The 25,000-nt window shown below is 40.3% G+C and overlaps 1 protein-coding gene across 1 annotated transcript in view; it reads left to right on the forward strand.

Annotated features, from left to right (window-relative positions):
• aass (aminoadipate-semialdehyde synthase) overlaps positions 1-25,000 on the forward strand; it is a 34,346-nt gene that overhangs the window by 3,551 nt on the left and 5,795 nt on the right. The window contains exons 4-17 of the mRNA XM_061894385.1: positions 4,722-4,806; positions 4,897-4,964; positions 5,036-5,182; positions 5,245-5,323; positions 7,169-7,296; positions 7,362-7,510; positions 11,384-11,506; positions 13,111-13,222; positions 13,318-13,377; positions 18,514-18,581; positions 19,431-19,552; positions 20,747-20,876; positions 23,210-23,320; positions 24,057-24,165. Coding sequence (XP_061750369.1) covers positions 4,722-4,806; positions 4,897-4,964; positions 5,036-5,182; positions 5,245-5,323; positions 7,169-7,296; positions 7,362-7,510; positions 11,384-11,506; positions 13,111-13,222; positions 13,318-13,377; positions 18,514-18,581; positions 19,431-19,552; positions 20,747-20,876; positions 23,210-23,320; positions 24,057-24,165 — 1,491 coding nt within the window. The remainder of the gene's footprint in view (positions 1-4,721; positions 4,807-4,896; positions 4,965-5,035; positions 5,183-5,244; positions 5,324-7,168; positions 7,297-7,361; positions 7,511-11,383; positions 11,507-13,110; positions 13,223-13,317; positions 13,378-18,513; positions 18,582-19,430; positions 19,553-20,746; positions 20,877-23,209; positions 23,321-24,056; positions 24,166-25,000) is intronic.

Genomic DNA, 25,000 nt, shown 5'->3' on the forward strand with positions numbered 1-25,000 from the left:
ATAAAAGGTAGAAGGAGGTAAATCAAATGTAAAATACAGTCAAAAGGAGGTGACTAGAAAGTAAAACAAGTTTTAAATTAAATGAAAAAGCAGGTAAACAAGTTACTATTTCAAGTTGAACTATTATGCAAAACCAACTTTTCTTAAACATTTTTGTGTATTTAGGGTCTCCATAATTCCCTAAAATGAGAAATCAAAGCATGGAGGCATGGCAGAGATATTTATAAAACTATCTTGCCTTCCTTCATACTTCTCCAACGACCCGTTTGGAATTTGCTCATCTGAGGTTTTTCCCAAGTGTGACATCAGCGAATCATCTCTATGCGGTAGAAATTTACCCAAATTGTTTTGGGTCCGCTATTGTCGTCCACACTGTATTCAATAATATCCTTCTTTTCCTCTATTCTCTTGAGGAGGGGCAGGCTGGCTCGTACATGCACATGCATCCTCCACTGTTGCCCTTTTAAATTGAAGCGCTTTAAAACTGAAGGATGACGGGGAGAAGACACTGTCTAAGTGGAGGCACGTAAATAAAACGGCGCATTCTGAAGAGACGGTCAGAATATCTAGGTGAACTAGTTCCCCTAAAATAAGCATTGTGGATTAGTGATGGGAAATCCGGCTCTTATTGGCTCGGCTCACTAAAAGATTTTTTGTTACTTAAATTAATTTATTACCAAATTATGTTTATACTGTAATTAATGTCAAAACGCATGAAATTTAACCTCAGTGTAGTATCTATATGGCTTTAATAGTAAACTTAACATGTACATAAATACATTTTGAAATAAAAGACCCATTTGTGAAAAAAGACAAAATCAACTGAACATCGTTGAACAAAATGTGGCAAACAAAAAGAAAAAGCAGCATCCGTGTGAGGTTTTAACAAAGATTGGCATTCAGAAAAAGACAATGGCCTCAGCAATGTGTTGTTGTTATAGCCAAACCTGTGTTTTTTCTTCACTTGACGTCACAATTTTTAGTGTTTTATCCAAATACTGGATTAATCCAACAAACTAATTGATCGATGAGTCGATTATTAAAATAATCGATAGCTACAGTTGTAATAAACTGCATTGCTATCAAAGGAGGAGGATAAAATATAGAACACACGTGACTTGCATGCACAAAGTCCCGCCTTCCAACTGCCCTAATTACACCAGGGAAGTTTTTAGGAAACAGACCTTGACAAAATTCAATGTATGTGCGTGTGTCGACCAAGAGGCTTCAGAGGAAACGTTGAATCGCCATGGCAACAGCAACTCTTAACGTGGGCCACCTGAGCGCCACCAGTGCAGAAGCAAATAGCTGTTGGAAGTCAGTCAGTCCGTTAGTTCTCTTGTTAAAACAATAATATTCCCGACGGAAATCACGGGAAGGGAATTAAACTGGCTGTCATAAAATTGTGCTTAAACTGTGTGATAACAGCCTATGATGACACCGCCATCTAGAGGCCTTTTATAGGTACTGGTGTAGGACCGGTATATTTAACACTGGTATTAATGTTTTTGTAATATTTAGCATTAAATTAGGCATATTATTTTGCATGTAATATTTTGTATTAGTTTTTCATACAGTATTAATGTTTTTGTAATATTAAGCATTCGATTGGTCATAGTTTTGTTTGTGTAATATTTAGCAATAGATTGGTAATGCAGTATTAATGTTTTTGGTAATATTAGGCATTTGATTGGTAATGCAGTATTAATGTTTTTGTATTATTAAGCATTATATTGGTCACACTAACATATAACTGAGCAGCCAAAGTTCTTTATTTAATAATTTTTTGGTTGCAGTTGTTTCCATTTCCTGTTCCATGGTTACCATCACACTCTTTGCCATCACTGGTGGTCTTGTGTGGTGTCACAAAAGCAGTCAAATGCTGCGTTTTTACACTTCCATTCACACTGAATGTAGTAATAATAATAATGATAAAAATAATAATAATACTTTTTTTTGTATTATATTAGCTTAGCTGTGTGCTAGTGTGTTAAAGCAGGAGATGCTAACATTTACTGTTGACAACCTGGAGGATTCACTGTACGTGTGTATGTTTAAAGGTAAATATCAAATACAATGTACATGTAGTGTATCGCTGTATTGATAAAAAAGAGGTGTTATGATGTGCGGTTGAATCGGCTTGTGATTGGACACAAAGAACGTGATAGCTGGTAAATGTTTTTATGTGGAGGCACATGTTTTCAAAGGACTCTGGAGTGGAGAAATGTACATATTGGATAATAATATATCTTCCCGGTTTCTGCGGATCATTAAAAAGCATTGAAAGTAATTATTTTGGATTTTGCGAAAATTAAGGCCTTAGATGGCGTTAAAATGTATTAATTTCGTTGTCCAGAGGCATTAAAGAAGTTTAATGCTGCAAAATCAAACCTGCAATTAGTTAATTACAAGTCGTCGGTGAAAGGCAGCCTGCATTTATCTATCCATCCATCCATTTCCTACCGCTTATTCCCTTCGGGGTGTGAGGCGGGCGGCGCTGAAACCTATCTCAGCTACAATCGAGCGGAAAGCGGGGTACGACGGTGGCAAATTAATTTTGGTGTGACCAACAAAGCGACTTCTGCTGTCGCCACAACGCCACCACAACTGGCAGCTGCTGCTACCACTACAGAAAAATAATATGAATAAACCTAACTTCTTAGATTTAGTGTCTATATCGACAGTTGTAAGCTTTTGAATGTATAGATTCTAACTATCTTCAGTAGGACATTAAATCATACAAGTGGCATTAAATGAGATTTGCTGACACCTGCAAAAACCATGCGTGTGTTTGTGCGTATGTTTATGTGTGTATATATATGTGTGTATATGTATATATGTTGTGTACGTGTATGTATGTATGTACAGTGGGGCAAAAAAGTATTTAGTCGGCCACCGATTGTGCAAGTTCTCTCACTTAAAATGATGACAGAGGTCTGTAATTTTCATCATAGGTACACTTCAACTGTAAGAGACAAAATGTGGGAAAAAAAATCCAGGAATTCACATTGTAGGAATTTTAAAAAATTTATTTGTAAATTATGGTGGAAAATAAGTATTTGGTCAACCATTCAAAGTTCTCACTGATGGAAGGAGGTTTCGGCTCAAAATCTCAGGATACATGACCCCATTAATTATTTCCTTAACACGGATCAATCGTCCTGTCCCCTTAGCAGAAAAACAGCCCCAAAGCATGATGTTTCCGCCCCCATGCTTCACAGTAGGTATGGTGTTCTTGGGATGCAACTCAGTATTCTTCTTCCTCCAAACACGACGAGTTGAGTTTATACCAAAATGGATACATGGATGATACAGCAGAGGATTGGCAGAATGTCATGTGGTCAGAGGAAACCAAAATATAACTTTTTGGTATAAACTCAACTCGTCGTGTTTGGAGGAAGAACAATATTGAGTTGCATCCCAAGAACACCATACCTACTGTGAAGCATGGGGGTGGAAACATCATGCTTTGGGGCTGTTTTTCTGCTAAGGGGACAGGACGATTGATCCATGTTAAGGAAAGATTGAATGGGGCCATGTATCGTGAGATTTTGAGCCAAAACTTTCTTCCATCAGTGAGAGCTTTGAATGGTTGACCAAATACTTATTTTCCACCATAATTTACAAAAAAAATATTTAAAATTCCTACAATGTGAATTCCTGGATTTTTTTTCACATTCTGTCTCTCACAGTTGAAGTGTACCTATGATGAAAATTACAGACCTCTGTCATCATTTTAATTGGGAGAACTTGCACAATCGGTGACTGACTAAATACTTTTTTGCCCCACTGTATGTATATATGTGTGTACATATATATATATATATATATATATATATATATATATATATATATATATATATATATATATATATATATATATATATATATATATATATATACATACATACATACATACATACATACATACATACATACATACATACATACATACATACATACATACATATATATATATATATATATATATATATATATATATATATATATATATATATATATATATATATATATATATATATATATATCCATTTTCTACCGCTCGTCCCTTTTGGGGTCGCGGGGGGTGCTGGAGTCTATCTCAGCTGCATTCAGGTATACATACAGCCTGAATATATATAAATACATATGTACTAATGTTAATAATATACAGGATATGTAATTATTAGATTAAAAGTATGTGAAAGTTTAACTCTTTGTTTCCTTCCGTGACGACCTCCTTAAAGCTTTGTAATCAATCAGAAATATCAACATGGATAACTGTGGAGAGTATTTAGCATTTTTCCCATCATGCCCTGCAATAGTTTTAAATGGGTGTAATTTCAAATCCACAAAGCTCAGTGAGCAGATTATGTGTGACCATGTTTGTTGAATTTTTTTTTTCTGCGACATTACTAGGGAAGGTTGTTTGGATTGGGTCATATAAAAAGATGCCGTGCACATATTTTTAAGAAAACACACTTAAAACTAAGTAACTCATGTTGTCCGCAGGATGGCGTTAAATTGACACCTATTAAAAAAACTTTTAGATTATTACATTTATTTTGAAAATTCCTTGCCCGGCCAGATTGCTGCTAGAACTGAAATCCTGTTCGAACAAGTAGAGACCATTTCAACATTTTATGACAGTTTTTCTTTCATTTGCTTTGAAGCTTTATGAAGTAGATGATGATTATTTTGGATTTGTAAAACCTTTTCAGGAAGTTCGCCTGATCGACTACGAGAAGATGGTCGACGCTAACGGCTTTCGCATCGTAGCGTTCGGTCAGTGGGCCGGTGTCGCAGGTATGCGATCTACATTCCGCTTTCAGCTCATTGGGCATTACCTCTGCTGACATCAACTCGAATCATTTAACAACCTGGTTGTTCCTTTAGGCATGATCAACATTTTGCACGGTTTGGGTCTCCGCTTCTTGGCGCTGGGCCACCACACCCCCTTCATGGTAACTCTCACCCCAAACACACAGCGCAAGTCTTAGTACCCGCATGAGTATGAACTCTGCCCCGCCGCCAGCACGTCGGCATGGCGCACAACTACCGCAACGTCAGCCAGGCCATCCAGGCCGTCCGGGACTGCGGCTACGAGATCTCCCTGGGCCTCATGCCCAAGTCCATCGGCCCCGTCACCTTCTGCTTCACAGGCACCGGCAACGTCTCCAAGGTACGCTGACGCATAAAAGCCGATGCTTGCTGTAGTGATGCAGCCTTGTTGGCTCTTTGCAGGGAGCGCAGGACATCATCAACGAGCTTCCTGTGGAATACGTGGAGCCTCATGAGCTGAAGGACGTGTGTGAAACTGGTGGTACGTGTCATCTGATCACTGAGGTACCAGGAAGCTAACCAAGATGCACCGTAGCTCTTTTACCAGCTTTTCTGACATAGGGTTGGGCGATACGGCTGAAAACTGTGTCACGATAGACGTGTTTCATATTGATCAATATCGATAATCAATCAATCAATCAATGTTTATTTATATTACCCTAAATCACAAGTGCCTCAAAGGGCTGCACAAGCCACAACGACACCCGCGGTACAGAGCCCACATAAGGGCAAGGAAAAACTCCCCCCAGTGGGACGTCGATGTGAATGACTATGAGAAACCTTAATTATTGATATTTTTTGAGAAAAATTTATGAAATGGAAATATTTAAAACGTCCTCTGATTATAATGCCCTCAGCTATCAAGGCAAAAAGGAAATGTCAACCCAAGCGTGTAAAACACTCGATGTAAACGAAATAGTAAAATCCCATTGAGCACTATGAAGGTGCAAAAATAAGGACTATGTTAGAAATGCTTAATAAAGTGTAAGAAAAAAGTGCAAAGTGTGAAAATGAAACCAAACTGAGAGGTTTCACCAAGATTGTTAGACGTTAAGTATTCATTTAACTGCTGTGCAACAATTTGTATGAGGATTTTAGAGATAAAGGGGAGATGCGACACCAGCCGGTAGTTTAGCAGGAGGTCAGAATCGAAGTTAGGCCTTTTAAACAGAGGGTGACTAAATGAAAACATGTAAACATAGAGAAACCTAAGGAAAACTATTTTCTGCGGGTTTAGTGCCAGGAAGTTACAGCAGCGTTCTAACTAAGGTGGTGTGGTATTAGCGGGCTTGGTGGGGACGAGCACCTTGCATCATTTACAGACCATTTTGGTCTCACTATGGTCCTTTTTGGAAAAAATACCCAGAAACTTTCCAGGTGATCTTTCCTCTTATATCCACAATTTCTTAATTTTTACTTTCTCTTCTCACTTCATGCAAAGGATCAACCAAACTGATAGTTGTTACTGTTACCTGATTGGCTGTTGGAGTGTCACTCCCACTGATCGGTGATCACTTCCTGCATTGCTCGGTTACCAGAGAGCGAGTGCCTTTGTTCATGCAACCAACCTTCCATACTTCTGCTTCCTTCTGAGGAAGAAAAATAATATATTAAAAGTTGTTTTTGTACATGTATGTGATTTTTTATGTGTTTCCACGTCCACATTTTGATGTCCGGCCCCTGAGACCTTGGGCTCTTGAAAATTCAGCCATCTTCATTACGTCGTTGACTAGCCCTGTCCTAGGGTGACAATTCAATTTGGAATTGATTCTACGCGATTCTCAATACAAACCAATTCTGGCAATGTATTTGTTATCATTATCATGAAAGTTTTTGCGAAAGAGGTTAGAAAAGCTCTATCTGGTCGCATGGAGATGGTTTAAAAAACGTATTTAAAAAAAAAAGGGATTGTTATATTTAGTTAGGTATTTTTTGACCGATTTTTGAAAATAAGAAATAATTGCGATTCGGATGTGAATCGATTTTATTTTTTGCTGAACCATTACGATGCAGTACCGCCCTCTAATGTCTTGGAAGTGCAACTGCAGTGCAAAGGAGACTCAAATGTAATAAGAAAACCAGATAGAACGAGATTGCACAGTTGTCATAATCAGCTCATGTTTTAATGTTAGATTAAAAAATACCATAGCATTATTTAACACACAAAAGTACCGAAAATCGGTGTTGTTTAGGTTGAAATGTGAACGGTGCCCAACTGTTGGCGTGTGATGCCCAGGAGAAGGGTTGAGAATATTGTTGCTTATAGTAAACGCTGTGAAACACGAACCATGTCCAAGCATCAACAAGACTGCTTTTGTTGTTCCAGACATGACCAAAGTCTTCGCCACTGTGCTGAGTCGCCACCACCACCTGATGAGGAAGAGCGACGGCATCTACGACCCCCTGGAGTACGAGAATCACCCGGAACTCTACACGTCCCACTTTAGGACCAGCGTGAGTGCGCACCCTTCTCCAGCCCAAGTCCAGTCCAAGTTTTTAACGCCAACGCTAACCCACAGGTAGCGCCCTACACAAACTGCCTGATCAATGGCATCTACTGGGACCGCCAGACGCCCCGGCTCCTCAGGCGGCTGGACGCGCAGAAGCTGATACGACCGTCCAAAAGCATGTTTGTCCCGAATGAGGGGATGCCTCAGCTGCCACACAAGTACGCACGCCACGCACCTTTTGGCTCCATGGCAACAATCTGAGTGTAATGTGCATGCCAGGCCACTAGTTAGCACTATATGTCACATTGAAATAACAGTTCCAGCATTGTGTGTGTGTGTGTGTGTATTAGGGCTGCGAATTCGATTCAGTATCGATTCTTGGGGTCGCGATTCGATTATAAATTGATTTTTTCGATTCAACGCGATTCTCGATTCAAGAACGATATTTTTCCAATTCAAAACGATTCTGTATTCATTCAATTCATAGGATTTCAGCAGGATCTACCCCAGTCTGCTGACATGCAAGCAGAGTAGTAGATTTAAAAAAAAAAAAGCTTTTATAATTGTAAAGGACAACGTTTTATCAACTGATTGCAATAATGTAAATTTGTTTTAACTATTAAACGAACCAAAAATATGAGTTATTTTATCTTTGTGAAAACATTGGACACAGTGTGTTGTCAAGCTTATGAGATGCGATGCAAGTGTAAGCCACTGTGACACTATTCTTTTTATTTTTTATTTTTATAAATGTCTAATGATAATGTCAATGAGGGATTTTTAATCACTGCCATGCTGAAAATATAACTAATATTGATACTGTTGTTGATAATATTCATTTTTGTTTCACTACTTTTGGTTTGTTCTGTGTTGTGTTTGTGTCTCCTTTCAATTGCTCTGTTTGTTGCAGTTCTGAGTGTTGCTGGGTCAGGTTTGGTTTTGGAATTGAACTTAGTTGTTATGGTATTGCTGTGTATTGTTTTGTTGTAGTAGATTTTTGTTGTACTCCTCTCTGAGCTGCCACCTTATCATGGTAGAGGAGTTTGCGTGTCCCAATGATCCTAGGAGCTATGTTGTCCGGGGGCTTTCATGCCCCCTGGTAGGGTCTCCTAAGACAAACAGGTCTTAGGTGAGGGATCTGACAAAGAGCAGCTCTAAGACTTCTATGGAATTACAACATAATGGACTCAGATTTCCCTCGCCCGGACGCAGGTCACCGGGGCCCCGCTCTGGAGCCAGGCCCGGAGTTGGGGCACGATGGCGAGCGCCTGGTGGCCGAAGAGGCAACGTGGGTCATCCCTCCAATGGGCTCACCACTCAAAGGAGAGGCTAAAGAGGTCAGGTGCGATGTGAGCTGGGTGGCAGCCGAAGGCAGGGCACTTGGCGGTCCGATCTTCGGCTACATAAGCTAGCTCTTGGGACGTGGAACGTCACCTCACTAGGGGGGAAGGAGCCTGAGCTAGTGCGCGAAGTGTAGAAGTTCCGGCTGGATATAGTCGTACTCACCATGACGCACAGCAAGAGCTCTGGAACCAGTTCTCTCGAGAGGGACTGGACTCTCTTCCACTCTGGCGTTGCCGGCAGTGAGAGGCGACTGGCTCGGGTGGCAATTTTCGTTGCCCCCCGGCTCAAAGCCTGCACGTTGGAGTTCAAACCAGTGGACGAGGGAGGTGCGGGACATTGAGTCCGAGTGGACCATGTTCCGCACCTCTATTGTTGAGGCGGCTAATTGGAGCTGTGGCCGTAAGGTTGTTTGTGGCTGTTGTGGCGGTAATCCCAGAACCTGTTGGTGGACACCAGCAGTGAGGGATGCAGTCAAGCTGAAGGAGTCCTATCGGGTTCTTATGGCTCATAGGACCCCGGAGGCAGTGGATGGGTACCGACGGGCCAAGCGCTGTGCAGCTTCAGCGGTCGCGGAGGCAAATACTCGGACATGGGAGGAGTTCGGGGAAGCCATGGAAAACGACTTCCGAACGGCTTCGAAGCGATTCTGGACCACCATACGCTGCCTCAGGAAGGGGAAGCAGTGCACTATCAACACCGTGTATGGTGCGGATGGTGTTCTGCTGACTTCGACTGCGGATGTTGTGGATCTGTGGAGGGAATACTTCGAAGACCTCCTCAATCCCACATACACGTCTTCCTATGAGGAAGCGGGGCCTGGGGAATCTGTGGTGGGCTCTCCTATTTCTGAGGATGAGGTTGCTGAGGTAGTTAAAAAGCTCCTCGGCGGCAAGGCCCCGGGGGTAGATGAGGTCCGCCCGGAGTTCTTTAAGGCTCTGGATGCTGTGGGGCTGTCTTGGTTGACAAGACTCTGCAGCATCGCGTGGACATCGGGGGCGGTACCTCTGGATTGGCAGACCGGGGTGGTGGTCCCTCTCTTTAAGAAGGGGGACCGGAGGGTGTGTTCCAACTATCGTGGGATCACACTCCTCAGCCTTACCGGTAAGGTTTATTCAGTTGTACTGGGGAGGAGGCTACGCCGGATAGTGGAACCTCGGATTCAGGAGAAACAGTGTGGTTTTCGTCCTGGTCGTGGAACTGTGGACCAACTCTATACTCTCGGCAGGGTTCTTGCGGGTGCATGGGAGTTTGCCCAACCAGTCTACATGTGCTTTGTGGACTTGGAGAAGGCATTTGACCGTGTCCCTCGGGAAGTCCTGTGGGGAGTGCTCTGAGAGTATGGGGTATCGGACTGTCTTATTGTGGCGGTCCGCTCCCTGTACGATCAGTGTCAGAGCTTGGTCCGCATTGCCGGCAGTAAGTCGAACACATTTCCAGTGAGGGTTGGACTCCGCCAAGGCTGTCCTTTGTCACCGATTCTGTTCAGAACTTTTATGGACAGAATTTCTAGGCGCGGTCAAGGCGTTGAAGGGTTCCGGTTTGGTGGCCGCGGGATTAGGTCTCTGCTTTTTGCAGATGATGTGGTCCTGATGGTTTCATCTGACCGGGATCTTCAGCTCTCACTGGATCGGTTCGCAGCCCAGTGTGAGGGTGTAGTGCCGTTTCCGGTTTAGGGAGGAGAGACCCTGCCCCAAGTGGAGGAGTTCAAGTACCTAGGAGTCTTGTTCACGAGTGAGGGAAGAGTGGATCGTGAGATCGACAGGCGGATCGGTGTGGCGTCTTCAGTAATGCGGACGTTGTACCGATCCGTTGTGGTGAAGAAGGAGCTGAGCCGGAAGGCAAAGCTCTCAATTTACCGGTCGATATACGTTCTCATCCTCACCTATGGTCATGAGCTTTGGATCATGACCGAAAGGATAAAATCAAGGGTACAAGCGGCCGAAATGAGTTTCCTCCGCCGGGTGGCGGGCCTCTCCCTTAGAGATAGGGTGAGAAGCTCTGCCATCCGAGAGGAGCTCAAAGTAAAGCCGCTGCTCCTCCACATCGACAGGAGCCAGATGAGGTGGCTCGGGCATGCCACCCGAACGCCTCCCTAGAGAAGTATTTAGGGCACGTCCAACCGGTAGGAGGCCACGGGGAAGACCCAGGACACGTTGGGAAGACTGTCTCCCGGCTGGCCTGTGAACGCCTCAGGATCCCCCGGGAAGAGCTAGACGAAGTGGCTGGGGAGCGGGAAGTCTGGGCTTCCCTGCTTAGGCTGCTGCCCCCGCGACCCGACCTCGGATAAGCGGAAGAAGATGGATGGATGGATGTTTTGTTGTATTGATAAAAAAAAATAAAAAATCGATTTAAAAAAAAAAAAAAAGAGAATCGATTCTGAATCGCACAACGTGAGAATCGCAATTCGTATTTGAATCGATTTTTTTCCCCCTCGCCCCTATGTGTATGTATATATACAGTCACGGTCAAAAGTTTACATACACTTGTAAAGAACATAATGTCATGGCTGTCTTGAGTTTCCAATACTTTCTACAGCTCCTATTATTTTGTGATAGAGTGATTGGAACACATACTTGTTGGTCACAAGGACGTGCGAGAAACCTCAAGTCAATCCGATGTTGGGGTAGGGTAACGGCGCCACCATGTGGTGGGGTTCATGGAATTAACAGCGCAGCGGGGGTGCAGGTTTCCACACGTGTTCATCCCATACAAGTGGAGGAGTAACATTTGTTTTCTGTTTGTGTCAGACTCTTAGCCATCTGCGACATATCCGCCGACACGGGCGGCTCCATCGAGTTCATGAACGAGTGCACCACCATCGACAAGCCTTTCTGCATGTACGACGCCGACCAGCACATCGACCACGACAGGTATGCTCCACACCTGTGTCTCTGCCATGTTCACATCGTGGCCCTTTTGGGTCCACAAGACCTTTTAGTGTATTTTTTTATTACTTTTCTAAATCTACCTTTGCTCAAAAAATAATAATGAATCAAAAGTAATGTTGTTGGACCCATTTAGGACTCCAATTACTTCACAGCAAATATTGCACCTTGAAGTATTTGTTCTGGAAAAATATTGCATATTTTGCTTTTTTGCCATGGAAAACAGGATTTCTTTAATAGATAGGGCATAGTACTTAAAAAAAATTAAACTTTGTATGGACAGATAAATCTTAGATAAAGACTTAGACAAACGTTAATGAGCCACAAAGGAAATTGTTGAAGTTGATTTAGAAATTCGGGCTTTGAAAGTAAATAAAAAATAATATTTTGAATATTTTTAGCACTTGCATGAGTGGTAGCGACCCTTCTAGATCCACAGGACCTTTTGTGTATTTAAAAAAAGCAAAAAATAAATAAAATAAACGTCAGTGCTCAAAAAATAATAAAGAATTAAAATCAATATTGTAATGAATTATTGACGTTAAAAGGCTCCAATTACTTCACATCAAATATCCTTCTTTGAGATAGTTTTGTGTTTGCCATATAGAAACAAGTTTTATTTAACAAAAACAGCATAAAACAAACAAAATAATAATAATAATAAAAACTTATAATCGACTGATAAATCTGAAGTTGATTTAGAGATTTCAGCATTGAAAGTGTAAAAAACAACAACACACTTATGAGTGGGACCCTTTTGGATCTTCTGAAATTTTAATTGGATGTTTAAAAAAAACGTCATTTTAAAAAAAACTTCATTTAAAAAAAATAATAATGAATCAAAGTCATTGTTGTAATGAATTATTGACCTATTCAAGGCTCCAATTACTTTACATCAAATATTCAAGTTTAAGATATTTTTGGAGAAAAATATTGCATGTTTTTGTGTTTGCCATACAACAACAAGTTTTATTTGACAAAAAAAGCCATGAAACAAAAATAAAAACTTATAATGAACTGTTACATTTGTAGTAGATTTAGAGACGTGTGTGTGTGTGTGTGTGTGTGTGTGTGTGCTTGCGTATTTTATGTATATGTAGTCTATATATATGTATATACATATAGGGTGTACATAAATATGTTGTAGGACCCTTTTGGATCCTCAACAATTTTATTGGGATGTTTTTTTTTGCCATAAAAAACAGGGCATTTCATCTTTAAATCAAAGGATAGATCTCGAGTAGATCGAGACATTTAGGCACTGAAAGTGACAAAAAAATAATTAACATGAATAACCTTTTAAAACTTTTATAACCAAGACCCTTTTTGGTCCGCAAGATATTTCACATTAAACGTAAAGAGAGCCATAAGGTATTTAAAAAAATTGTATGGATTGTATTGGTTTTAAAAGTGAGAAATGTCAAAATGGCCCCCGCATCCTTTCATTTTTCAGTGTGGAACAAACTTTCTCAGTGGAAAGTTTGTTCTGTAACCATGTAGAAAACTGCAAAATAATTGTAAAATCATATTTTGTTGTGTCAAATATGAATTCCCTCAACCATTAACGATGATCAATGTTCTCATTGCAGCGTGGAAGGCAACGGCATCCTTATGTGTTCCATCGACAACCTCCCGGCTCAGCTGCCCATCGAGGCCACCGAGTACTTTGGAGATCGCCTCTTTCCTTACATCTGGGAGATGGTAAGAGTTACAGACCGAGGCCCCATCCTCCACGCTGACCAAGACGCTACCAGTTTTTTTTTAGTTTGTTTGCTGCAGTGCATTGTCGTTCTCAGCTGCCTTCAGACGCCAGCAGACCTTTGGAAGAAGAAGACTTCAGCCCGCAAGTCAGAGACGTAAGTCCTCCACTCTGTCCTGTCGAACAGCAAACCGAGCACCTTCTGCGGTTGTCGTGCTGGTCGCCAGGTGAGCCAAGTTAACCCGCTCCGCCTCATTTCAAAGCCGGTATGTAAGCAAAGGACAAATAGAGGCGGCGCAATGGGCGTCTAAACTCCTGCTAGTGCCGACCAAAATAAGTTCCTTTGGAGTTTAAACCTTGATAGAGGTTTTTAGAGCGCTTTATAGGCACAATAGAGCAACTTCCATTGTTAGCGTTTATTTACGAGTTAGAATTCATAAAGTCATACAAAAGGATGATGAATGGTAGGCACAATTCCCCTCAAAAAGAAGTGCCATTTCCTTTTAACACCTTTCATATATGTTCGAAAGTGTCGACGTATTTGTTTAATCTGGAGCCAGAAGATGTTTAAAGAGGACATGATGCATAAACTTAAAATCAGAAGTATTTATTCTCTATTGGATACAATTCTAATACAATTTGTCTGAGAGCTATCTGTCCCTAGTATCAACACGGCGACTTACACAAGGCGGTCAGGACGCGCCTTTCTCCTCGTGCTCATACAATATATATCACAATGTATGAATATGCAATGAGGTGTCTGATTCCAGGCGTGGAATTTCCTCTGCCTTATCCTTCCTGGACTCCGACTTCATATCTGGGGTTGTCCTTCGGCAAAGATATTTTAAAACTTTTAAATGGAATGTGTTGAGAAATGTAAGTCCTGATGTGTTATAAGGCAGTATAGTGCCTACATGCACTCATACATGCTTTTATAGTAAAGGGACATAAACAGGAAATGCTGGTGCCTCTAATGATAATGTACTGCTTTGGCAGAATGCAAAAACCCTACATGAAGACTACATCACGTCCGTCCACTTGTTTTACGGCAGTTATTTCCGTACACGCCGTCACTGTTACCAAGGTATTCTATTTTGTCATCTTTATTCGAAGAACAATATCATAAAAAAGATTACATACAAAACGAAAGTTGCTTAAGAATACAATACCGTATTTTCCGCACTATAAGGCGCACCGGATTATAAGGCGCACCTTCAATGAATGGCCCATTTTAAAACTTTGTTCATATATAAGGCGCACCGCATTATAAGGCGCATAGAATAGACGCTACAGTAGAGGCTGGGGTTACGTTATGCATCCTTTAGATGAAGCTGCGCTTAAGGGAATGTCAACAAAACAGTCAGGTTATTCGAACATTATTAATAGATTACAAACCAGCGTTCTGACAACTCTGTTCACTCCCAAAATGAATAAATAGCTGTTTTATTATTTTCCCCGAGGTAAAGTCAGTGACGTGGTATTTGGTTTATCTTTTAACATCAGCAAGGTATGACATGTAATGCAACATTTATATCACATAGTGGAGGGGAACTTTTCCTCGATTCAATAAACACATAAAAAAGCAGTCTGTTACTGTTACGGTAAATCAAACGGTGCAATCACAATATAGTAACACTCGAAATAGTCCAAAGCAATAACAATATATCAATAGTTTGTCGTCCAACTGTAGTCATCTCGCTTTGTTCCCTCGGAAACACTGTTATTTATTTTTCTTTACTTGGAGCAGGTCATCTTGTTGATTCCTCCACTTCCGCACCATTGATTTGTTAATTTTAAATTCTCGCGCTGCTGCTCTATTCCCGTGTTCTACTGCGTGACTGATCGCCTTGAGTTTAAACTCAGCATCGTAAGCGGGTCTCTTGATAGGAGCCATTTTTGGGTCTTTACATAAACACAAATGGAAAATGAAAACGGCACGCCTCCTGCAGTCATAAATCCTAGTATGCACCGCGCGATTCTTCTTCTACGGGGGAAAAAGAAGTCGGTGGCTGCTTATCGTAGTTGCGAGACCTGTTGTGGCTCAATATTGGTCCATATATAAGGCCTACCGGGTTATAAGGCGCACTGTCAGCTTTTGAGAAAATTGGAGGTTTGTAGTTGCGCCTTATAGTGCGGAAAATATGGTAATTATTTTCCCAACCTTGAATGGGAAATCAATCAGGTTTTTTTCACTACTTAATTTACATTATATACATCAATTCACTATACTGATCAATTGAAAGTCTACTTTTTGTCAGGTTTCAGATAAAAAATAATAATTTAAAGTATAACAAACAAACCTTTAAAGGCCTACTGAAACCCACTACTACCCACCACGCAGTCTGATAGTTTATATATCAATGATGAAATCTTAACATTGCAACACATGCCAATATGGTCGGTTTAGTTTACTAATTTACAATTTTAAATTTCCCGCGGAGTTTCCTGTTGAAAACTTCGCGGAATGATGACGCATGTTTGTGACGTTATTGGTTGGAGGGAACATATTAGCCCAGCACCACTTATGGCTAAAAGTCGTCTCTTTTCATTGCGCAATTACACGGTATTTTGGACATCTGCGTTGCTGAATCTTTTGCAATTCGTTCAATTAGTAACATTGATTGATTGATTGAATTAATAATGGAGACGTCAAATAAGAATGCTGTTGGTGGTTGATTGATACTTTTATTAGTAGATTGCACAGTTCAGTACATATTCCGTATAATTGACCACTAAATGGTAACACCCAAATACGTTTTTCAACTTGTTTAAGTCGGGATCCACGTTAATCAATTCATGGTACAAATATATACTATCAGCATAATACAGTCATCACACAGGTTAATCATCATAGTATATACATTGAATTATTTACATTATTTACAATCCGGGAGGTGGGATGAGGAGCTTTGGTTGATATCAGTACTTCAGTCATCAACAATTGCATCAACAGAGAAATGGACATTGAAACAGTGTAGGTCTTACTTAGTAGGATATGTACAGCCAGCAGAGAACATAGTGAGTTCAGATAACATAAGAGCAAGTAAATACATTAGAAGTACATTTGATTATTTACATTAGGTTATTTATAATCCGGGGAGATGGGATGTGAATGGAGGAGGATATTAGTAAAGGGTTGAAGTTGCCTGGAGGTGTTGTTTTAGAGCGGTTTTGAAGGAATATGAGATGCATTTACTTTTACACCTGTTGGGAGTGCATTCCACATTTATGTGGCATAGAAAGAGAATGAGTTAAGACCTTTGTTAGATCGGAATCTGGGTTTAATGTGGTTTGTGGAGATCCCCCTGGTGTTGTGGTTATGACGGTCATTTTCGTTAAGGAAGTAGTTTGACATGTACTTCGGTATCAGGGAGGTGTAGCGGATTTCATAGACTAGGCTCAGTGCAAGTTGTGGAAAGCAGTGGATTGCAGCAGCCTTTAGCACCGAAACACAGCCGGTGTTTCTTTGTTTGTTGTGAAGCTTTAACACAGTGTGGTCAAGCGAACATGTTTCTCTACGTCAACCAGCAAATTTTTGGATGGGATAATTGTGATATTAAGCCGGCTCTTACCGGAGACTTGAGTGGATTACGCGACCTCATCCTGCAGCTCAAAAAGGCAGCTGTGATCTTGGCTCCTCGGCTTCTCTCAGAGACACTGGCGTTCACCGCAGCAATTCCGACTTTCAGGTATGACTTTGTAATCTCACTAAAATACTATTAACACAATAAGCAGATAAGGGATTGTCCAGAATGATCCTAGTAAATGTGTGTTATTACATCTGAAACTCTCCCACTGCCGCCGCCTGGAGCCGTCGCCTTTTAATTTTTTTTCCGTTTTTGTTTTAGTGCTTCACTCTAACTTTCTTCATCCACGAATCTTTCATCCTCGCTCAAATTAATGGGGAAATTGTCGCTTTCTCGGTCCAAAGTGCTCTTACTGCTGGTGGCTCACATTATAAACAATGTGAGGATGTGAGGAGCCCTCACACCGGTGACGTCACGTGCACATCGTCTGCTACTTCCGGAACAGGTGTTGTAGGCACAATACCAAAGGGAGCAATTTGCAAAAAGCGCAACTGCATTTTGCAAAATTGTATAATGCGCAATCTTTTTGCAAATTGCTTCCAGCTATTTATTTGAATAATGTGTGGTGCACATTTTGCAAATCAATGGGCGCAATTTGTATAATGCACAATTTGTATAATGCACAATCTTTTTGGCAATTTTGGAAATTGCTTCCAGCTATATATTGATTGTGTTGGAAGTTCTGGCTACTAACCCTATCCCTAACCTTTGATGCCATCTACATAGTGTTAGGAGACTGTTTTGCTGTTCTTCTCCTGTTTGATGTAGCTTTCTGTGCAGAATTCCGCAAATTCTTCTTCAGCTGTCCTCAAACCATCCATTTGCACGGTCGCGCCATTTTCAAACAAAATCTCGTCTTGCGATATGCAAATTGCTTGCGCACAATGGAAATGACGTATAATTTGCAAAGTGCACAAGATTGGTGAAATGCTTACAACACTGGCAAGGCTTTTTCATTTGAGACCAAAAGTTGCAAACTTTATCGTCGATGTTCTCTACTAAATCCTTTCAGCAAAAATATGGTAATATCGCGAAATGACCAACTATGACACATAGAATGGACCTGCTATCCCCGTTTGAATAAGAAAATCTCATTTCAGTAGGCCTTTAACCATGATTATCAATAGCGCCCCTGTGCGTCATTAATTGCAAAGATAGAAGAGGGAAAGTGGTTTAAAATGTGGAATAAATGTACTCCAGGTTTTTTGTTTTTCAAATCTACCCCTTAATTCATGTTTATATTCTTGTTCACTCTTAAAAAAAACTCGCTGTTTTTATATAAAACATATATCACAGAACGTCGCAAGGATCCTTCATAAAAAAAATTAAAAAATTCAAGTCCAGGAAGTGACGTAGTCTTCGCGCATGCGTGGACCGATCGTGCCTTTCGGTACCTGTCAAGGAGTAACTGTGGCAAGTGATTTAAGTCAGGTTGAAGCCTCCACGCCAACGCGGCGGAGTTAACCGTGGGACTTTTGTCCAAACATGACATAAAAAGTTTAACGGCTTCGAGTTCGGCTAAGCTAACGGAGCTCGCATAGTGCTATAGCATGCCGGTCACGTGACGTTGCTAGTTTTAATGCTCGGACAAAAGCAAAAATAAGCACGGACCACAAAGTTGCGTAAGCATTCAACCCAAACTAAACACACGCACAAAACTTCCAAACTTTCCTAAAAAATGTCATGTGATTTGTTGTTGAATCCAGGCAGTAATCACCTCAAACGGAGCCCTGACGTCCAAGTTTGAGTACATCGAGAAGCTTCGAGAGAACCGGTAAGAAAGAAACATACCGTATATCCTTCAATTGCCGCCGGGGCGCTAATTAATTTACTAATTTACTCATCCTTCCCCAGCGTTTACCTTTTTCCCATATTTTACGGTTATCAGCGTTCTTGTTCCTTAACCCTGTACACTGTTAGTTTGTCTAATCTTGAACAGGTTTGTGCTGAAAACAAACGTTTGTTGTACTTGTGCAATGACAATAAAGACCTATCTATCTATCTATCTATCTATCTATCTAAATGCTAAAAATCCAACACAAGTAGTAAGTGAAGATGTCTTCATTGTCATCAGTGAAACTCTTCCAAACAAGTTGGACCTTGTCATGTGATTACATTCTCAGGTTGGCGTGGAAAGGAGCGTTAACCGTAGAAATGATTATTGTTGTTCTACTTAACGTCTTCTTGCTGCTATGTAGGGCACGTTTTAAGACTTCTTAATTGATCTCCGAGTTTTTCCAGACAAGCCAGCAAATCTTAATCCCTGACTGCGTTCTCCTCCCTCAGATATGAAAAAGGAACCTGTTATTCTTTGCTTTTTTAATTAAGACGAGCAGGAGACTCCAGTCGGACGTGGAGTCGGACCTGCTGCCGCTCGTCGTATCCAATTAGCACATGGCTAATGAGAGTGGGGGAGGGTTGGCTGGTGCCGGTGGAAGAATATTAACCGCAAAGGTCACACTAATATGCTGTTATTGTTGTTGGAGTAATCTAGCTTGCAGGACTGGGGGTGGGGGGATATATCTCACTTTCTTCAGACATGTCTCCCAGTTGAAAGATTATTGTTGCCATGTCATGAAACCCAACCCTCTGTGCACAATAACTTGTTCAAATCTTCCGCCAGAGCAAAGTCTCAGATCTTGAAGAAAAGCGGGATGAAACGAGTTCTGTTGCTCGGTACCGGATACGTCTCCGGACCTGTGGTGGAATACTTGACCCGGAGCGACAAGACGCAGGTCACAGTAGGTGAGTTCATCCCAAGTGTCGTAACACTCCCTTACGGCCAAAGCTCTCAGGCCAAACACGGGCCGTTCTAGAACCATGCTTGGTTGAGCGTTTCTTTAGACCCTCAAATAAAAAAATGATGAAAAATTACATATATTTCATATACATATATTTTGTTTATATATATACAATATTTATATATTTGATATATATTTAATATATATCTTTATATAATATATATACAAGCAGTAGAAAATGGATGGAATATACATTCATATATAATATAATTTATATATATTTGTATGTATGTATAAATACAGTATATACGTATATAATTTATATATCACATATATTTATATAATTATATATACTGTATACATAATATATATATATAAGCGGTAGAAAATGAATGGATATTTATACATATATAATGTATACTAGCTATATATCATCCATCCATTTTCTACCGCTTGTCCCTTTTTACTGTAATAAAACAATATACGTTTTAATGATATAATATGCATATTTACACTAGATGTTATATATAATTTTTCATATATGATAAATATATATAATGTATATGTGTGTGTATGTATATATCTATCTGAGTTTGCGTACTTTTAAAATGCTGTCAAACATAATAAGTGGGTCATGGATCATATTTATTTTTAAAAACAGACTTACACACGTTCACTAGCTCTGCGCTGCATTTTCAGTTTAAAATCACAGAACTCTAACAATCAGGTCACTACAGTGATTAGGGAAAAAAAATTAAAAGTCCACTTTACCTTGGCCTTTAGCAGAAAGGAGGGGAAGGAGGCAGTGTTGACAACGCTGTGGGTGCTTCATGTTTCAAACCGCATCTCGCTTGTCCGTTACTTTCTTTAAACCCACAGTGTGTTAGCTAAACTGGAAAGGGCTATCAAGCGGCTAAAGACATACAATCGATCGATTAGCTTAGTAGCTAACAGCAGCACTGCTGTGTTGACCAAATAAGCCCCTCCCCTTCCAATACACCACCAAAATGGTGACTAATGGGGTGGTATGTGTCGAGAACTGCACGTGTACTTTTTACGTGCATTTTCAGTACACCATCTGAGTACTGACAGTGTTACTTCACGTGGAAGTACTTCTGAAGGTGAAAATACTCTGTGTATTTACACATTTACACCAATTGGTGGCGCTACCTAAAGAAGTGTCTCTTTTTTCCTGCAGCCTCAGTGTGCATGAACCAAGCGCAGGATCTGTCGTCCAAATATCCAAACACTGTACCCGTCATGTTGGATGTCGGCAGTCAGGAGGCGCACCTCAACTCTCTGGTCAAAGAGCACGACCTGGTCATCAGGTACTCCCCTTTTTTATCACATATTATCAATCATCACATATTCTTACTTATTATGACTTCCTATTACTTATTACATATTGTCACTTATAAAGACATCCTATTACTTATTACATATTGTCACCTATAATGACATCCTATTACTAAACCCAAAACCAGTGAAGTTGGCACATTGTCTAAATGGTAAATAAAAACAGAATACAATGATTTTTAAATCCTTTTGAACTATATTAATTTTAATAGACTGCAAAGACAAGATATTTAACGTTCAAACTGGAAAACTTTATTCTTTGCAAATATTAGCTCATTTGGAATTTAATCCGTGCAACATGTTTCAAAAAAAGCCGGCAAAAGACTGAGAAAGTTGAGGAATGCTCATCAATCACTTATTTGGAACATCCCACAGGTGAACAGGCTAATTGGGAACAGGTTGGTGCCATGATTGGGTATAAAAGCAGCTTCCATGAAATGCTTAGTCATTCACAAGCAAGCATGGGGCGATGGTCACCACTTGGTGAACAAATGCGTGAGCAAATTGTCAAATAGTTTAAGAGCAACATTTCTCAACCTGCTATTGCAAGGAATTTAGGGATTTCACCATCTACGGTCTGTAATATTATCAAAAGGTTCAGAGAATCTTGAGAAATCACTGCATGTAAGCAGCAAGGCCATAACCTTCAATTCCTCGGGCGGTACTGCGTTAAAAAGTCACGTCAGTGTGTAAAGGATATCACCACGTGGGCTCAGGAACCCTTCAGAAAACTACAGTTTGTCGCTACATCTAAGTGCAAGTTCAAACTTTACTATGCAAAGCCAAAGCCATTCATCAACAAGACCCAGAAACGCCACCGGCTTCGCTGGGTCCGAGCTCATCTAAGATGGTCTGATGCAAAGTGGAAAACTGGTCTCTAGTCTGACGAGTCCACATTTCAAATTGTTTTTGGAAACTGTGGACATTGTGTCCTCTGGACCAAAGAGGAAAAGAACCATCCGGACAAAGTTGAAAAGCCAGCATCTGTGATGGTATGGGGGTGTATTAGTGCCCAAGGCATGGGTAACTTACACATCTGTGGAGGCACCATTAATGCTGAAAGGTACATACAGGTTTTGGAGCAACATGTTTTTATCCAAGCAACGTCTTTTTCATGGACGCCCCTGCTTATTTTAGCAAGACAATGCCAAGCCACATTATGCACGTGTTACAACAGCGTGGCTTCGTAGTAAAGGAGTGCGGGTACTAGACTGGCATGCCTGTAGTCCAGACCTGTCTCCCATTGAAAATGTGTTGTGCATGATGTAGCGTAAAATACCACCACAGAGACCTCGGACTGTTGAACAACTTAAGCTGAACATCAAGCAAGAATAGGAAAGAATTCCACCTAAAAAGCTTAAAAAATTGGTCTCCTCAATTCCCAAACGTTTACTGAGTGTTGTTAAAAGGAAAGGCCATGTAACACAGTGGTAAAAATGACTGTGTCAATTTTTTTGCAATGTGTTGCTCCCATTAAATTCTAAGTTAATGATAATTTGCACAAAAAAAATTAGTTTCTCAGTTTGAACATTAAATATCTTGTCCTTGCAGTCTATTCAATTGAATATAAGTTGAAAAGGATTTGCAAATCATTGTAGTCTGTTTCTATTTACTATGTTGCATTACCTTTTTGCAGAATGGTTGCGTCCGGTTGCAGACTAAACAGTGGATCATGCCTCAGGGCGGACTCAGCCAATGTCCCTCTGAGTAATTTTTCAATTTTCAACACCAACAAACGTAAAGTAAGGCTCAGAACTTCCAAAATGTGCTAGCTTGATGCTAATTTACATTGATTTTGCTACAAACAGGCTACTAGTAGCATTGGCGATTTTACATGGCAATTTCAACACCTCCAAACTTCGTAATGAAATTTACAACTAAGATGAATGGTACAGTTAAACAACTGGTGTGTAATAAGTACAGTGCCTACAGTATAAACACTTTGTAGGGTGCAACATAACACATTCGGCTTCCTGAAAAAAGCTACTTTTTAGTTGGCCTAGACAGCACTGCCATCTAATGTGTTGGAAGTGCAACTGCATTGAAAACAAGATAAAACGACTTGGCAGCAATCCGCTCATTTTTACATGTTACATTAAAAAATATATATTTTATTATCAAACAATATTCATTAACACTAAAAGATGTATTGAAAATGTGTACTGTCGAGTACCGGTACCAATTCCGAAGAACTGTTGCTGTATCGGTTCAAACATGACCGGTACTCATCCCTACATATGATGTGGTATGACTCATTCTGACGTGTTGTAATTTAATACGACATATCTGACTTGCTCTTCCACAGCTTGCTGCCTTACTCGCTGCACCCCCTAGTGGCCAAACACTGCATCGACAGGAAGGTCAACATGGTGACCGCCAGCTACCTGAGTCCCGCCATGAAGGAGCTGCACAACAGGTGACACGACAACAACATTTGTGCAAATAACTTAGTACATGTAAAACAGTAGAGCAGTGCTAATTAATCATTTGTTCTCAGGCGCCCCCTGGGGGACACACAGTTTTTCCACCCTCCCCCACCTCTAATTGAAATTCAATTGAAAACCTGATCATTTTCTTTTTGAGTAGCTGGCACCAGCACCTACATGTCACAGAGCAGAAGACATGCCACCCCGACACCTTACCATATCCTTATGTATACTTGTGTATTATTTTCTCACGCCCCCCTACACCTTACCATATACTTATCTATACCTGTGTATTATTTTCTCACGCCCCTCCGACACTTTATCACATACTTATATATAAATGTATGTTTTCTCACGCCCCCCAACACCTTATCATATACTTATGTATAAATCTATATTGCTTTCTGACGCCCCCAGACATCTTATCTTATACTGGTGTATTGTTTTTTCACGCCCCCTGACACCTTATTATATACTCATCTATACTTGTGTATTGTTTTCTAACACCCTCTAAAATCTATTCATATACTTATGTATGCTTGTGCATTGTTTTCTCACGCCCCCTGACACCTTTTATTGACTTATTTATACTTGTGTATTGTTTTTCTCACGTCCCCCCTCGCCTCACTATTTGAGAAGCTCTACAGTGGGGCCCTGAGAATTGAATACGGTAGCAAGTTGTTAGTTTAGTGCAGTGTTGTATTTTGTGATGTTTGTGTGTGTCAGGGCGGTGGAGGCGGGCATCACCATTGTCAACGAGATGGGTCTAGATCCAGGTATTGATCACATGTTAGCCATGGAATGTATCGACCAAGCTAAAGCTGACGGCTGCACGGTTAGTATGTGTGTGTATGTTAAAGTAAGAATGCTAACGCTGTATGCTAGTTTTTGAACACATTTTTTACATTTAAACTTAAAAAAAATCAATACTTGTCGCCATCTTAGAAAAATGGTAACTTTTCCTGTTATCGTGCTAATGTTAGCATGCTAACATTTTATGCCAGCATTTTAGGAAAATGTATTTGTTTGAATTTTTTGTTTGAACCTAACAATCATGGCTTTTGATGCTTAAAACCACCAAGTATGGTAATTTTTCCTATGTTATCATGATTAGCTAATTGTGTTTGTGTAAACTTTAAAATCTTACATTTTGATATTAAATGCCATTATAGAAGCCTGGCAACTTTTCTTATGTTAGCATCTCAGCTAATTTTATATTTTCTTAACTTTAAAATATTGGATTTTGATACTTGCCGTCATCTTAGAGGTATGGTAACTTTTCCTGTTATCATGCTAATGTTGGCATGCTAAGATTTTATGCCAGCATTTTAGCAAAATGTATTTGTTATAATTTTTGTTTGAAATTTAAAATCACGGATTTTGATGCTTAAAGTAATCATGGAAGTATGGTAACTTTTCCTTTTTTGTCATGGTTAGCTAATTGTATTTGTTTAAACTTTAAAATCTTGGATTTTGATACTTAACGCGATCTTACAAGCATGATAACTTTTCTTAGGTTAGCATGCTAACGTTAATGCTAGCATCTCAGCTAATTCTATTTGTTTAAACTTTAAAATTTTGATACTTGACGTCATCTTAGAATTATTACTCTTCCTATGTTATGATGCTAATGTTAGCATGCTAACAGTTCATGATAGCATTTTAGCTAA

The sequence above is a fragment of the Nerophis ophidion genome, linkage group LG03, assembly GCF_033978795.1.
Source record: "Nerophis ophidion isolate RoL-2023_Sa linkage group LG03, RoL_Noph_v1.0, whole genome shotgun sequence".
Classification (NCBI taxonomy): domain Eukaryota; kingdom Metazoa; phylum Chordata; class Actinopteri; order Syngnathiformes; family Syngnathidae; genus Nerophis; species Nerophis ophidion.